General features: G+C 41.2%; 1 protein-coding gene across 3 annotated transcripts in view; it reads left to right on the forward strand.

Annotated features, from left to right (window-relative positions):
- The first annotated feature begins 397 nt into the window (after positions 1 to 397).
- Positions 398 to 16,708, forward strand: part of UQCC1 (ubiquinol-cytochrome c reductase complex assembly factor 1) — a 53,725-nt gene continuing 37,414 nt past the window's right edge. Inside the window, exons 1-5 of one of the 3 annotated variants that reach the window (XM_082773441.1) lie at positions 398 to 421; positions 5,309 to 5,413; positions 6,952 to 7,056; positions 10,990 to 11,094; positions 14,011 to 14,083. In XM_082773441.1, coding sequence (XP_082629567.1) covers positions 413 to 421; positions 5,309 to 5,413; positions 6,952 to 7,056; positions 10,990 to 11,094; positions 14,011 to 14,083 — 397 coding nt within the window. In that variant the 5' untranslated portion in view covers positions 398 to 412. Of the gene's footprint in view, positions 422 to 3,108; positions 3,136 to 5,308; positions 5,414 to 6,951; positions 7,057 to 10,989; positions 11,095 to 14,010; positions 14,084 to 16,708 lie in introns of those variants that run through there. The other 2 variants (XM_082773440.1, XM_082773442.1) reach the window with 2 other exon arrangements.

Genomic DNA, 16,708 nt, shown 5'->3' on the forward strand with positions numbered 1-16,708 from the left:
GAATGGGCGCAGCATGTAGGACTGCATAGCATGGTCCCAATCACTGGAGTAAAGAAGCAACCATTCCTGTGGTCACCAGGCTTTTGTCACCCCCAGTGTTCCAAAGAGCAGCAGAGAATGGTCTCTCCATCCTCCTCCTCTGCCTTTAGTACTGAACAGTCCCACACCTCTTCTTGGTCAAGCTTTGAAAATGACAAATACCAGCTATTTGGAGGATGCCTCTGCCTGCCCCCAAACTGAGTCTTCTTTCCTGTTCAGTCACCTGGTTGCCAGCACATGTAGGGGGCACCGTCAGCAGCACTGAATAAAGAACACCAGCAGTGAAATGGGAACTTCACTGTTCTGCCACTGTGACTTCTTGGTGCTGTTTGAAAATGCTCGCCCAGGAGCAGCTCCAGACTGAAGACTCATTATGACTGAGGTAAGACTCATGTGGTCATGGAGCTGCCCACCAAGCAGAGCTGAATGGTAGGAACTTGGGGACAACAAGGATTCTGTACATAAAGAGGAGTAAATTGCCAGTGCTTTGACCGAGGAAATCCCTGTAAAACTGAATTTAAAATTCAGATCCAGCAACTGTTCTGTCTCCACAGTCCCGTCAGAGCCAGTCTGGTGTGCTGTTCTGTGCTTGAGATAGCTGTGTTCTGCTATATTGCCATGAAAAGGAATTAGTGCTACAAATTCCTGAATGAAAGAGAACAGCAGAGGAACTTTAGGTTAAGACAATAATTTTCTGCTATTGAAATGTGTCAAAATCCTCCTATGTGATATTAGTTAAGACTGATCCAAACCTAGGCTGCTATCAAAAACTGTCATACTCAGTGTATTTCTCGGACACGCAGCTCCTAGTTGGAAATTGTCCACTGCTGTGGACAGACTGCTGCACACTGAGACTCCTCTGCCACTGATGGCAAGTCTTTTCTCTGTATAATAAAAAAAAGGAAAGGCTGTGGATGTGGTCTACCTTGACTTCAGCAAGGCTTTTGACACTGTTTCCCACAGCATTCTCCTCAAGAAACTGGCTGCTCTTGCCTTGGACTTGCGTACGCTTTGTTGGGTTAAAAACTGGCTGGATAGCCATGCCCAAAGAGTCGTGGTGAATGGAGTCAAATCCAGCTGGAGGCCGGTCACTAGTGGCATTCCCCAGGGCTTGGTACTGAGGCTGGTCCTCTTTAACATCTTTATCAATGATCTGGATGAGGGGATCAAGTGCACCCTCAGTAAGCTCACAGATGACACCAAGTTAGGTGCATGTGTCGATCTGCTTGAGGGTACGAAGGCTCTGCAGAAGGATCTGGATAGGCTGGACCTATGGGCTGAGGCCAACTGTATGAAGTTCAACAAGGCCAAGTGCCGGGTCCTGCACTTAGGACACAACAACCCCAAGCAGAGCTACAGGCTGGGAAATGAGTGGTTGGAACGCTGCCTGGCGGAGAAGGACCAGGGAGCATTGGAGGATAGTCAGCTGAATATGAGCCAGCAGTGTGCTCAGGTGGCCAAGAAGGCCAACAGCATCCTGGATTGCATAAGAAGCAGTGTGGCCAGTAGGTCTAGGGAAGTGATTGTCCCCCTGTACTCGGCTCTGGTGAGGCTACACCTCGAGTACTGTGTTCAGTTTTGGGCCCCTCGCTACAAGAAGGACATCGAGGTGCTCGAGTGAGTCCAGAGAAGGGTGACGAAGCTGGTGAGGGGTCTGGAGAACAAGTCTGATGAGGAGCAGCTGAGGGAGCTGGGTTTGTTCAGCCTGGAGAAAAGGAGGCTCAGGGGCGACCTTATTGTTCTTTATAAGTACATTAAAGGAGGCTGTAGTGAGGTGGGGGTCGGTCTTTTCTCCCACATGCCTGGTGACAGGACAAGGAGGAATGGGCTAAAGTTGCTCCAGGGGTGTTTTAGGTTGGATGTTAGGAAGAACTTCTTTACTAAGAGGGTTGTGAGGCATTGGAATGGGCTGCCCAGGGAAGTGGTGGAGTCACCATCCCTGGAGGTCTTTAAAAGATATTTAGATGTTGAACTTAACGATATGGTTTAGTGGAGGACTTGTTAGTGTTAGGTTAGAGGTTGGAATTGATGATCTTGAAGTCTCTTCTAACCTAGACAATTCTGTGATTCTGTAATTGCATGGTGTAGGAATCCTGGAGCTTCATCACTTTCAGTGACTCTAGCTCACTAATGGCAAAGAGGAGGCTTCAGAAATGGATGCGCATTCTCCTCTTTCACCTTCTCACACACACAAAAAAGCTGCTGTTATGAATGGCATTCAGCATTGCTTTGAGTCTAATACACAGAGGACAGCCAAGCAAATGGAAGCAGAGCTAGCTCTGACCTTCCTCGCTAGAACTGACAACAGGCAGAAGAAACAAATGAAATGGTGCACATCCCTGGGATCTGCAGTCCCCTGCATTGTTCAACATCTGGCACTGCATCAGAACAACTTGTTCACTAAACACAGTCAGATACAGTTTAGTCAGACGTATTTCAACCTATAGCTGCAGTGAGTCAGAACACCTCAGAAAAACTGCCTGCATGTGCAGGGATCTGGGATGCCTGTGGAAAGGAAGCCCAGGCAGGTGTCTCCATTGGCCCTGGGAGAGCTGACATTTAAGAACACAGGAAAGAATTCCAAGGACTACTGTGGAGTTTCAGAGCCATTAAAGCAGCTGCTACTGCCCTCTTGAGAAGCTGACATCCCAATAAATATGCCGGGAAAGAGGGGAGCAGAATGTTATAGCTCCCCAAGCCCTTTAAGCCAGCACTGCTGCTGAGAAGCGCAGCCTCCCTCTTCCCCAGCTGCTCTTGCTCACATCTGCACCAGCCTTGGACTAGCACTAACATTTGCGAGGTGATGTGGATGTGATGCAGACGGGGACTACCCCGGCGCAACAAGGCGGCTGGTTCTGTCCCACCGGGACGGTGCCAGCAGGAGCAGCGCGGGAGGCGCGCTGGGGGCAGTCACCGCGGGTGGGGGGGGGGGGTGCTCCGCCATGTTCTGCGGGAAGACACCCAGCACATCCCCCCCCCCGCCTTCCTCCCTCTCCACCCTTTCCTCCTCCTCCTCTCCGGCCGGAGGGCGGAAGGGACGGGGCTTCCCTGCCGGAAGCGGCGCGAGGGGCCATGGCGGCGCTGGTGCGGGCCGTGGTGAGTGGCAACGGCGGCGGGCGGCACCGCCACCCCCCCCTCACCCGCCGCCCTCCGCCCCGCCCCTCCCCGCGGCATGGCGGCGCTCTGAGGGGGCTGAGCGGCCCCTGCGGCCCCTCTGCCGTGCTCCGACCTCACAGCGCTCGCCCGGGGCGAGGAGGGGGCTGGATCGGGATGGGGAGGCTTCCTCTGGGTTTGTGCTTCCATAGGAGCCCTGCAGGGTTTTCGCGTTCTGGGCTTGGGCTTTATATTTGAGGATTTATTATTATTTTTTTCCTCTGAGGGTTTCCCTTTCTGGAGATCCCTGTCTCGCTTTAGAGGTGTTATAAAGGTTCCAATTTCCGTGTCAGGTGGAGGAGATTGGGTTCCTGTTAATGAGAGCGGGTTACTAATCAGCTCCTTCGTTTCCCATCCATGTGTACATTTTTGGTCTATTGGCTTTTGAAATCTCAGCAGCAGGTTACCAGATTTCAGCTTTGCATCTAGAGGTTGGTGCCAGGATCTGATTCCCTGCCCCAGTGCAGATACGGGCATGGCCAGCGCTGCTAGCTGGAGACCAGTGCTTGAGGAAAATGGAAAGCCCTTAATCAGAGAGCTTGCGCAATTAATCCACCTAAGTTTTAGAACCGATGTCTCAGGGTGTGGTTTCGCAGGCATGATGAGCCCTGCCCTTTCATCTGTCCATCTGAAAGCAGCTGAGAGCAAACTTGCCTGAGAGCAACTGAAGCGCAGTGAGCATGAGTTCCTGCCTTCCTTCTGCCATTGCTGCACTCCGACCTTATTCACATCGCTATGCTGTTGCCTACCTCTCTGTGTCCCAGTGTTTTTCTTGACCCCTATGCTCTGAATGCCAAAGCAGCAGAACTGGTGGAATATAAAGTTAGTTTCCTGCTGTGATGAGTTGAAGAGGCAGTCATGAGCAAAAGTGGAGGGGGAAGCCAGGGGGAAGGGGAGCTGAGCGCTAGAGGAGCAGTGAGTCACCGGGGGTTCAGCTGTCTGAGGAGCTGTGCCCCAGGGTGCTACTGGCAATGCCAGGCTGCGTGCACAGAGGGGGCAGGACACATCTCCCAGGCCTCCCTAACCCTGGCTCTTCTCCCAGCTACTTCTGGCATTCGTATGGCAAAGTTGGTTCAGTTCTTCAGCCTAGCCAGAAGAATTTCTCTTGGGATGAGAGATTTAGTTGGCTGCAATTTTTGTGATCTGAAGAGCCTCATTTTGTGATTTTGGGAGAAGCATTGGAGCATTAGTAAGAATGGGAGGATGCAGCTGGGAGGCTGGGGAGTTCTAACAGCAAGCAACACGCTTCACCTCAAGCTTTGTACTATCATAGCATTACTGATCCATGGTGTTTCCTAGTATCTGCTTTTGCATTAGGATTTAATAGTTTACTAATCAAATGAAAGTAAGTCTTCATACTTTAAACATCTCTTCCATGTATTAAAAATGGGAAGGGACTGTTTTGTTTTCCTTTGATCTTCAAGCCTCCTTGGGTTCTCACAGCGTATGTTATAGTCATGATTATTGTCTGAACATTTCAGTTAATAGTGCTGTTATGATACAATTGTCTTTTACTTAAGAAGAGTTCCTGATGAATGTTTGTGTGTTACCTAAGGTTTTTTGAAAGGTTGCCAGGAGGATTTAGATGACCCGTGGGTATTTGTTTTTATCTGAATCCTGACAAGACAGCTAGCTGCAGGAGGTGCTTATGCTGCCTGCGGACTTAAAGATCTATTGCAATCTATGTGTGTTTTCTTATTACCAAGAATAAGCCTCAAAAAATCTGTAAGACACATTGGAGTCTTTTAGTCATTCTTTATCAATTAAAAAAAAAAAAGTGAATTTTCTTTCCGGCTTTTAGTGTTAGTTAAACTGTTTGTATCAGAGCACTGGATTGCCTCAATAATTGTTTTCTGTTACTCAGCTGAAATGTAGACAGCCCACCACTTCCTTTGATTAATCTGTTTCTCTTATCAAACTCAGGTTGCATTACTTTACTGTAAGGCAAGATTTATTTTTTATTTTTTGCAATCAGAATTTAGATTTCTGTCAAATGCAAGTTTGGAGCTTAATCTGAGGGTTGTTGTACAAATGAGTAAATCTGTGGAAGCAGGATGACAGTTATACTGTCTTTCTATTAGGATCCTCTTCTTCATTGCTACTCTTTCTGTTCCAGAGCTGCCGGACTGGAGTAACTCAATGGATAGCAGTATGCAGTGGACTATTACAGACAGCCGTGGTCCAAGGCCAGTGTAGAAGGATGCTCCATAGTATTTTCCAGGTAGGATGTCACAGTATATTAAAGTGTGTAAACACTGGGATGAATTTGAATCTGGAATACTTTTTCAGTAAAGAGGCTTCCAGAAGTGGTGTCTTCACTTCACTGTGTATTGCTGAAATATCGAGGCAACTTAAAAGCTTTCTGCTGCTGAAGGAGTGAGGTCCCAGTCTTTATCACACAGTTGTCTTGATTCAGAATACAGAAATCCAAACGTAGGTGTCATTTTTTCAAAGCAGCTAATTACAAACAAGTCACATTTGCAGATAATTGCCAGCATTTTATGTTATAGAACATTTCTCTGCTGTACAGTAGCCTTGGACTTTCTAGTATAGATGGTATGTTTACCTAGCACAGAACAACATTGAGGAATATTATTTCAAAATTGCTTTGCAATTTTACTTCCAGTTTTAAACAAGCATACCTAGTATCAGATTGTGTCTATAGTAAATCAACAAGAGGATTGCTTAATAGCAGCCAATTATAGAGGTTAAAATGCATATATAGGAATGCAATACAAAACACAAATGGGAATAGATGCAGGTTATCAGAACAGAAATAGGGTATGTCTCTGGGTGTTTCCTTCACGTGTGCAAGGTAGCCAGAGGAGATTAATCCTCTTTTCTCTTTTCCTGTATATGACAGCTTGTAGAGCCAGGACTTACAGAATTAATTTCTAAGCTCTTTGGCTTTGATGTCTATCCTCTGATAAGACCTTCCAGTCCTGGAAAAATCACTTGTGCTTTTGTGACACTAATAAAGCACCAGCCCACATAAAGTAACATATAGCGTTGAGAGTAGTGAGAGAAATTAGCAGTTGTGAAGTTGATTGATAAAGTTAGACTTGACTCTGAGCCACATGTTAGGATTTAGAGGCTTCTGGGAATGGCTACACTGAACAAAACAGCATATTTGCTTTGACTGAATTTATTCATAAATAGTTTGCTACTGACTTGGGCAAGCTGTAGATGTATGATAGATATGCTTTCCAGTGTGGCGCTTCTTAGAATTCCACTCACTCCTGTACGATGTTTTGTTATTATGCAGTAGCTGTGTAATGCAAATCACGTGCAATGTAGAGGTTACAGTGACGACTATTACCCTGTAATTTGTTTTGCTCAAGTCTTGGCCATAAAGGCAGTTCAACGGACTATAAAGTTGTAGATTAAAAATGCCATAAGCTCTGTTTCTCTGCAAGGCCAGGAAAAATAATTATTTTTTTTAAGAGGCAAAAAGTGTAATTAGACATAGTTTGTGAGTCAAAGCAGTTAAGCTGTGGTTTTTGAGAGTGGAGCGTTCTGCCGGTCCATTCCATTAGTACATTTTCAGAAAACTAGTAAATTCGTAAAGTGGAGCATTAAGCATGAGCAGCCATTTTATTTGTAGCAGTTATGATATAAATTTGTGCTTTTTTTTTCTTCAGGATTATACCAAATTGGCTTGGAAGCAAAGTGAGGGTAATTGGTGTAAAGTTAAGTATTTACTAATCAATGGTCTCTTCAATTTTTCTTTTTCTTTTTTTGTTTCGTCATTTTTACTAGAGACACAAGACTGGCCGGTTCCAACTTTCTGAAGCCTGTGGTGGATTTATTCAAGCCAATGGAACCATTAAACAGCTAAATAGAACATTTTACAATACAAATAAGGTTAGAAGAGTTTTATGTTTTTATTGTCAGGGCACATTGTTCTAGGAATTGTACAAATACAGGTAATGAAATGCTTTTGAAAGCATGTAGGAGATGATTCATCTTTTACGTAAAATATTTTAGTATAGCATTAACAATGAATCCAATAAATTGAAAAGAAACTCTGTTGCTTTCCAGAAAATGAACTGCTAGTATAGGAGAGTCAAATCACATTTGCTTTTTTTGGGAAATGAGCCCAATGAGGAAAGAAGCAAAGTTGGGAAGAGTAGTTATTGGGGTGGGGGTTGGTGGCAGATGTTCCCTTCTTACCTTCAAAGAAGGAAGAACAGATGTTGTCCATACATATTAGAAGTGACAAGATGTTTCCAGATTCCTTATCTTGGGGATAGTGTGTAACAATGGTTTTGCTGTCTGCTTAACACTGACATTTGTCATGCAGTCTACTAATAATGACTAGTTATTGTCGTACCTTTTCCTGTTCTTCCGTCCTGTTTTGTTAATTTGTGGTGTCCACATCTCTTACATTTATTTTCTTTTGTCTTAGAATAGAAGTTTTCCAGAGCAAGAATTACTAGTTTAGCACTTAATCTAAGAGAGTCAATGTCTCTCATTTAATAAATGTCTCGATCCTGCTCTTGTTATTTCAGTATGAAAAGAATGGCAAAATGGAATATAAGCAAGAAAAATGAGAGAACAGAGGGAAAAGGAAAGTTGACAGGGAACACCAATTATTTCTTTCTTTTTTTTTTTTGTATTTTGTGTCAAAATTAACAGGATGTATATTATTGTACCTTATTTGTACAGATGTACCTTATTAACGTTTATAAATATGTAAAGGATGAGTGTCAGGAGGACAGAGCCAGGCTCTTCTTGGTGACACCCAATGATAGGACAAGGGGCAGCGGGTGTAAGATGGAACATAGGCGGTTCTGCTTAAATATGAGAAGAAACTTCTTTGTGGTGAGGGTGACAGAGTACTGGAACAGGCTGCCCAGGGGGGTTGTGGAGTCTCCTTCTCTGGAGACTTTCAAAACCCACCTGGATACATTCCTGTGTGACCTGACCTAGGTGTTCCTGCTCCAGCAGGGGGGTTGGTCCCTTTTTGTGGTCCCTTCCAATCCCTAATATTCTGTGATTCTGTTTTGAGCAATGAATTTCAGGTATTGAGCAAGAAAGTCAGCCTGAGGCTTATGTGCCTTTCAGTGTTTTGATGAGCTAACTTTAATTTGAATGAGACTTCAAAAACTTTTATCTCTTGTGTTTGATTTTATATACATTTATATGACTTTAATTGCATTTGGCTGCAGTCATGGCATTGGCAAGGTGAACTGCATGTCTCTGTCCATACATTGAACCAAGCATTCACTGCTTAAATCTCCTCTGTGTTTCCTGAGGTAGTCCAGTCAGACATCTGAATGAAGTAAGAATCATGATGTTCCACAGTAAAAAGCCATTTTCCAGTCATTTTTTCATTTCTTTTTTGGTGATGAGCTAACAATTGAATCAAAATAATTTTCGCTTTTAACTTAACTTCCTCTGCATAATGAAAAGTCCATAGTGGGGGGGAACTTCGTAATGCATTTATAGACAAGAGGTGTGTAGTAAAATTAGTCTGCCTAGATTCACTAAGAGTTTAATAGCATTTTAATTCAACTGGAGAAGGTGGAAGTTGATGTAGTGAGTTCAGTGTGACAGTGATTAGTAAGAATAAAGTTCTGTATTTAATGCATTCTATCATTGACTGGCTGGAGGGGGCTTATGAAGTCATCTTACAACATAAGGTTAGATGTCATTTTTAGTGTAGAGAAGAGTATTGTGTGGGATAATCTTGAAGAACAGAGTACTAAAGCTTGGATTAAATTTTCATGTACACATTCATGAACTCGCTGCATCCATCATGTGTTGCAGATGCTGTTGTTTTGCATGATAGCAGTGGACTTGGTGAACAGGTTTAATAGCCATTAGGTTTAAAGGGTCTGAGGTCCTGGACAGTGTGATGCTGTCTAACTAGGTGACTGATAGTAAAATGGCATTGAGCATGTTTCTTTTTAGTTACCTGAATACTAAGCGTGATGGAGGTCAAGACATTAATAGCCATCCGTGGATTGCATGAGTGCAAATCATTTTATCTCAAATGCTAATGATAGTGTGTACTCACTGGATATACGTGGGAGTTGATTATGGCTCTAAGCTAAATTTTTTGTAGCTTTGTAGTTAATTTTTATTGAAGTATAGCAACTTGTGCTGGATATGTGTCAGTATTTAAATATTTGTGTATCATTCATGCCATTTCAAAAAATAGTTGTGCTAGGAAAGCTATAGAGAATACAAAAAGAATAATGAGAAATCTGAAAAGCCTTCTATATGAGAAGAGGCTATTTTAGGACTCATCTAAATCACGGTCTGATAACTGATGGACCTATACATAATACTGGTCTGTAAAATTCGTAAAAGGTACTGAGAAAGGGCATAGGACATGGCTGTTTGCGGCTTCTTGTAGTTAAATTGAAAGCTTCCAATGAAATCCCAAAGTTGGGTTTAAAAGAGGCTCAAGGGAATTGATTTTATGTAACGAAGCTGTGAAAGTCATGTACCACAATTCTATGTATTATGGAGGTTAGATGGTTTTAAAAACTGTTTTGGAGTGCTGAATTTGTAGCTGCCAAGAATAAACATGTGCATATGTTTTCTAGAACAGGAGTGAGCATTAAAAGCTGGGCAAATATACCACAGGAACCTGCAGTGTATGTGACTATTTCTCTGCTCTTCTAAGTGTCTCTTCTAAGCATCTGCAGATGGTCCTTATTCGAGATGGGGTACTTCTCTGAGTAGTCTAGCCATGCATGGAAGTTCTTATGTGGCTAAATTGCTTCCCTGCTAAGAAAATTCTTTTCTTAGTATGTTCACATCTTAGGAGGAAGTGCTTAAAGTGAAATTCCAGTGAGTTAAAGCAATTTAACATTTCCTCGGTCATGGAAGTTTCTCAGATGATAATGGCTCTCAGCTGCATTCCTCAAATATATGTACAAGATACATTTGCAGTAGATTTTGGTTAGAATGGTTAAAAGTAATTTATTTATAACATAAATATTTATACTGCATCCTTCATTGATTAGAAATTATTTGCTGGAGTACAAATGATAATTCCTGTTGGCTGATATAGTACTGCTAGGAAGTTTTAGCCAGAATGTCACTAAGATTTCTTACCAGCCTAATGCTGTATAGTTAATCTGGAGGAAAACATTTATCTTCATGTTTGCAAACACTGCAAATCCTTGAAGAATAAATTACTCCTCTGATGTAGATTTTCCACAAGTAAAATTGAGAAAAACCGCAACGGGAATAAGAATTTGGAGGAGCTATCTAGTAAGATTTCAGTAAGCTTTTCACTGGCTTCATGTGCCTTCATTAATTTTATGATGGAGCGGATTGCTTTTTATCATACATAATTACTCTAGAATGCAATATGACTGTGAGAGTAAGACAGGATGTGAAAGGGCCAACTGTTTGTTTACTATCTGTTTACTATTCATTTACTGTCAATTTACTATTTGTTATTTACTCTGTGTTTGTGATTTGTTTGCTTATTTTATCTGTCTGAGTAAAGGACAGTCATCCAGAAAGAATATGGTAATTTCGAATAAGAGCAATCTTTCAGAAATCAGACCTCTGTACAGTCTGAGCCTGAGCTTGCAGTGGGATGCTCTTATTGGAACAGACACGTAATGCTTGCATTTATATACAGAAGAATGTCAAGAAGGAAAGACAGTATATACTGTTTTGCAGATAAAACCTAAATATGTATTTGTTTTGTTGAGCAGAGAAAGTAAACAGAAAATCTGAAGTTCTCTGTTAAACTTCTAGCTTGTCAAACTAAAATAGTCAGATCCAACTGCTGAGACTGATGTATATGGTAATCTTTCTGTTTTACAGCATCTTTCTGCAAAAGATACCTTGCAGACAGAAGAGAAAGTGGGTCCTTTCACAAGGATAATAGAAGCAATGGGTTTCACAGGACCTCTGAAGTATAGCAGATGGGTAAAGCATTTATTTAGTATCTTGGTTAATACTTTCAGCTTTCTTAAAAAGCAAAGACAAACAAACAAAAGCAGAAAAACTCACAGCTGTTTTTTTTTCTTGCAATAGGAACAATATTTATATGGAACAATTCTAATTATTATACAAGTATGTCATCACTTTATAACGTGGGGGATATAGTAATATAAGCTGGAACCTGCTTTGGTCTGTGTTGTCATCTTTGACCTAAGTAGGAACGTTGCATTAGCTTTGTAGAGTCTTTAAGCCTTCTTGAATTTCTTCAGATAGCCTATTTTCCTCTTTGTTTGTGCACCAAAGAACACAATAACCACCTTACTATCTTAAAAGTCAGTCCAACATCTGCACAGACCAGCATCTTGTCTCTGTTAATGACCAGTACCAGTTATCTAGACAGAATTTAATTACAGTAAAAGCATATAATGATACTTTTCTCGTGTACTTCCCAGTTTACAGCAATTGCCTGTTTCAGGATTTCTTGAACAAGAGTTGGCATTTTTCTGTAGATGAATTTTTATTCCATAAATCTATGCAGTTGCACTTTGAGCTCTTGTAAGCTTGTAACATCTACAGCATTCTATATCAAGGAGTTCCATAGCTTAAGTATCTGCTGTGGGAAGAGGTACAGTTGTTTTCTATTGATGTTTTTTGATTTTGTCATTAAAAAAAAAAAAAAAAGTGATTATTCTTTCCTTGGCGTGTATGTTCACCTTTTCCCTTTCACTTGTGGCTTTATTATCTTATATATGCTGTATTAGCTGAACTTTTTGCTGAACTGAAGAGACCTAGTCAAACTTGTTTCTGTTATTGAAACAAGTTTCATGTCTTGATTTTCATTGGCCTTCTTTGCATCTTCCCTTGTTCTGTGTTTCTGTGACAGGAGGGTCTCTGAAATGGACAGTAGTGAGATGTTACTGCTGTTTCAGTAGTAGCTGCCTAAGGCAGAGTCACAAATAGGTCCTTCTCTTCGGTGTTTGTAAAATAGTCCTTTTATAAAGCAGTTGTTAACAGTGACTAAATGAGAGCAGTTCTGTAGGAGACCTCCAGTTCCTTCTGCACAATGGAAAAAGACAGATGCAATTCTGAATTTTGCTGTGAACCAGGTCACAGGAAAAGGTGACATGACTGGGAAGGGCTGAGCCCAACTGTGCAGATGTTAAAAACTTATAAGGTGCTTTGAATATCTGCAAGGCAGAGTGGACTTCCTGTGAGACTGATCTGAAACTGTTGCTTATTGCATCTTGCCCCTCAGAAAGAAAATATAAAGAAAAGATAACTGGCAGTTATGGGGGTGAGGTATTTTGCTTGAAAACCAGTTGCTTATATCATATACTGATAAACATCATGAGAGGGTAGTTTCTGTCCCATGTGTTTGTGTACATATTGTTGTAATAAAGATTCTTGTTAGCTGCAAGTGTTGATTCAGAGCTCTCCTTAATTGCTACTCTTTAGTGCCTGCTTTTGGCTAGGGAGCTTGGGTTTGGAGAGAGTTATTTTGTGGTTAGGGCTCAGGAGACCTGAGTTCATTTTTGGCCTTGCCAGTGCTCTCTATGAGATCTTAGGGACGTTTTCTTAATATTTCTGTTTTTTTCTTTCTTCTCCCTTCCCCCTTACCTCTTCTACACACCAAAACTTTCATGATTAAATTTCACCAGTTTCTCCTGTGTTTCTTGTCTTATTTAAGGGCTGGATTGCAGGAACTGTTCTTTACAGTATGTTTTTAATGTCTAATAACGCTTAGTCTGGAGCAGTGACTTTCACAGGGGAGATCTCTACTCCCAGGCCAGGCAGTGTTTCTTTTAAAATTGAAACCTTCAGAACTCTGGTAAATGGTGTAAATTACTTCACTGCAAGAATTTTAGACGTATAATCAATTGTTGAGAAAGCTTCTAATCCTTTGTTTTTGACAGAACCTTGTGATTACTGAGTAAAAAATTAATGGCCTCTGTGTTTCCACAGCAGATCAAGTGTAACTTTCCTATCTTTCTTTTGGCTGGAGGAGCCAAAATAAATAGTACTTCAGCAGTTTGAAGTGCCATTTGATAGGCATTGAGTGCTCATCTATAATATATTGATCACCAAGACAATCCCTAGTAGTTACCAATGAAAAGAAAAGAAAACAAAACAAATAAACAAAAGAACCAATGCTGATCCCTGGCTTAGACATGTATGGGAGTAGGCTTTGGAATTTTAAAGTTTTTTTAATTTTCTCCTCCCATGATGTTGGTAGACAGGAATAGCTGTCAGTTATTCTCTTTCACAACTTTGTCTGTTATTGTGCTTTTTGAAGCTTCAGTGTGTCTGTCTTAGTTATCGATGATGCACTGATTTTTTTTGTGGTGGAATGGCAAGCCATGAACAAAATTTAAAGTTCTGAAGCACCTGAAATATACCTCACATCATTCATCACACAGGATTGCTTTCTTGCTTTTGAAGCTTTGTTGGCCAAATCTCATTTTTGTGGGGAAAAACAAGATATTTTTAGTACATCTGGTATATCACTACTTAAAAAATAAAGCATACAGAACACTAATTTATACATCAACAGGTAAAAATATTGGATGAATTTAGGAGTTGTGTGTTGGGATCTTTTGAGCTTCTGTAGGGAAGCTCTTTCATTTATTTTTCTGCAATTCTAGTTTTATACTAAACTAGATTTGGAAGGGTATTCAAGCAGCCACTTAGCCATTTTTTGCCTCGAGGCAAGATGAATTACAGTTGTGTAATTCCTGGGAAATAATAATTTATTGTACTCTTGAAAATCTCAGCTGATAATGAGTCTCAAAAGAAGTCTTTTCAGAAGAATACAGCATATGTATTTAACAAAAACAGTAGTGTTCTTATGATGAATGATTGTATTCATCATGTAATCAAGTATTGTCTTTTCTTTTTCTTTAGAAAATTAAGGTAGCAGCTTTGCGCATGTACACATGCTGTGTGGAGAAAACTGACTATGAGGAATTCTTTAACAGTAAGTTGTGTCTTTGAAGATACTAGAATTTGGAGTGTAACCCTGGTGAGAAAACTTATGATGAAAAATAATTAGATAGGTTTACATGTGTATCTATAAATAAGACAACAGTAAGACTTGCCATATGCTAACAGTGCACAGCCAACTGGAAGCTGACTATGCTACGTTATTACTTTAAGCTCTGAAGCTGCAAAGGTTCAATGGCATGCTCTGGCTTCTGGACTTGTTACATTTTGTCCCCTGCAATGGAGAATAAGAACATGGTGGGATTGGTAAAACCAGAATATCCTGGAATTTGAAGGATATTGCCATTTCTATTACGAAGGGTGGGATAAGCTAAGAATCCAAATGTCTCTTTCTTTTTTACCATGGTCTGATGGTCTCTGTCTTACCCAGTCCCATGACTAGTGAGAAAGTCCAGTGTAATCAGGATACAGGCATGAGAGAACCATCCCCCTCCACTGATGCACAGCTTTTTTTAATGATACAGGATCAGTTAGATTTCAGGGTTCTACTTGTCTCTCTTCCTTGTATCTGGTTAAGCCAGGACACATCTCCTGACTAGTTGGTGAGACTAGAACCAAGACACGTAAGTCCCTCCTTTAAGTATATACGAATTTTAGCTGGAATTGTGATGACTCTTCCTTGTTACACAGTTTAGTTTTGTTTTGTTTTTTTAGCTATCAGTGAAAAAATCTGTTGCTGCTGCTTTTGTTAGTATCAAATACAGATTGGTGAATGGGGAGCTGTATGATTCACTTAAGTAAATTTCAAATAATTATTCTTATATGAATTATTTCCCATGACAGTGTGATTATGGTTGCACTAGGCATAGGTGAGAGCTGCTGCGGCTTCTTCAAGAGATCAGCTGAAGGTGCATCTTTGTGTTTTAATCTAGTGCAGAACTTTCTGAGCGTGGTTTGGCACATGGTATTGCTGCTGCAAGATTTTCCAATGGCTTTCAAAGGTTTTCCAAAACTGTGATGTGGTTTCAGTGGTTGTAGGGAGAACTCTATAAGTAGTAGGATTCATCACTGATGATGAAAAAATTAGAACCTCATCTTTTCTGCACACACACCTCTCCCCAGCTGTGTGTCCTCTCAGACTTTCTCAGCTAAATAGTCTTGTCATATGTACCTCTCAGACATAAGTTTTGCTATTTTTAGCAGTTGTTTCACTATCTCTGTTTAACAGATTAATTGAAAAAGATTTATAAATGTTGCTCTAGATTGAAGGATTTTCAGAACCCGTCTAGGAAAGAGATACTGTGTTTTTTGTTTGCTACAGATTCTTCTGGCTCAGTACTGGGCAAAATGACTTCAATTATTATTTTTGTATTATTTTTGTATTATTTTTGTATTCTTGGTACTGTCTTACCATTTTAAAGAGAAAAATTCCCGGAGCTCCTCCTCTCTTCAAGCATATCACAAACAGCAGGTGGTCTTTCCCTCCTTTTTCTCCAGAATGTCATAGTTGTTCCTATTGTCTTTTTGCTCTACAGTACAAGTTGTAGCCAGTCAAGTTCTAAATTTATACACAGGGAAATCTCTGTTTGCATTCATAGGAGACCTTTCTAATGTAAGGAAGTAGTTTTGTTGACGCTGACTGTATGATGTACCTGTTGGTGTAAGTATGCCTGTGATGTTGGTGTCTATGGTGGTTGTTCCAAAGAACCCATTGTTCTAATATAGACAGATGTTTCTGTTACTTCTATCTCCTGCAGCTGTTTGGGGAATTGGCTCTAGAACCTAATAGGCATGTGATCTGTGTTTAAAAATTAATTCCCCTAAAAGATAGACTGGATGGGGTGGACAGGAACCTTTTACTTTGTTTGTTTGATTGTTTATTTTTAACCAATGAAGAGCTTTAGGTTGTACATGTAGTTCCACGAGCAGATGAGTTAAAAGGGTGGCCAAAAGGAAAAGGCTCACTTCTCCATCTTCCTTCCTCTTCTCTGCATGGGCTTTCTGCCTGTGTCTAGTCTGTTCAATTACCATGTCCTCTGATGAAATGTTTATGTCACTGAAAGAAACTAGCCTGCTTTTTTGCTGCCTTCCTGTTTTGCTGTGTTAGTGAATTAGTGACATATGGAAGGGACTGATGGCCAGAGGCTGTGGCATAAAATAGGTGGTGAGGAGTATGTGGTTCAGAGGTGGGAACATGGCGTAAAAGATACCCAACTTAGTTCAAGTCGTCCTGTTTTAATCAAACTATATCAGTCAGGAACAGGTTTTTCCTTTTCGAGTTGGTCCTTTTTCAAGTAAAGGGAGCAACACCTAAGCCAGAACTACGACTTATTCTCAAAAGAGCAGTCTGGGAGACTAGTAGGAACAGGAAGCAACTACCTCTTAGCTCTGTCTCTTGGTGATGTAGCAAACACAGGTGTGCCTGAGACCATGCTGATGTGGGTGCTACGCACCCACACAATGAACTGCACTGCTCAAGACCCCTATGAATGGTAATGCTGCTGCATGAGACTCAGATCAGGTCTGCCTGCACCAAAGTTGACTGCATGCAGACCTAGCGGTGTGGTTATGTTTTGCTGCCCCCAGCACTTCTGGCTGTAGTTGCATGGTGCTGAGATATCCAAGTGAAATGAACAGTCAGCTCAGGTCTCTGGAGATC

Source organism: Aythya marila (genome assembly GCF_965140915.1).
Source record: "Aythya marila genome assembly, chromosome: 16".
Taxonomy (NCBI): domain Eukaryota; kingdom Metazoa; phylum Chordata; class Aves; order Anseriformes; family Anatidae; genus Aythya; species Aythya marila.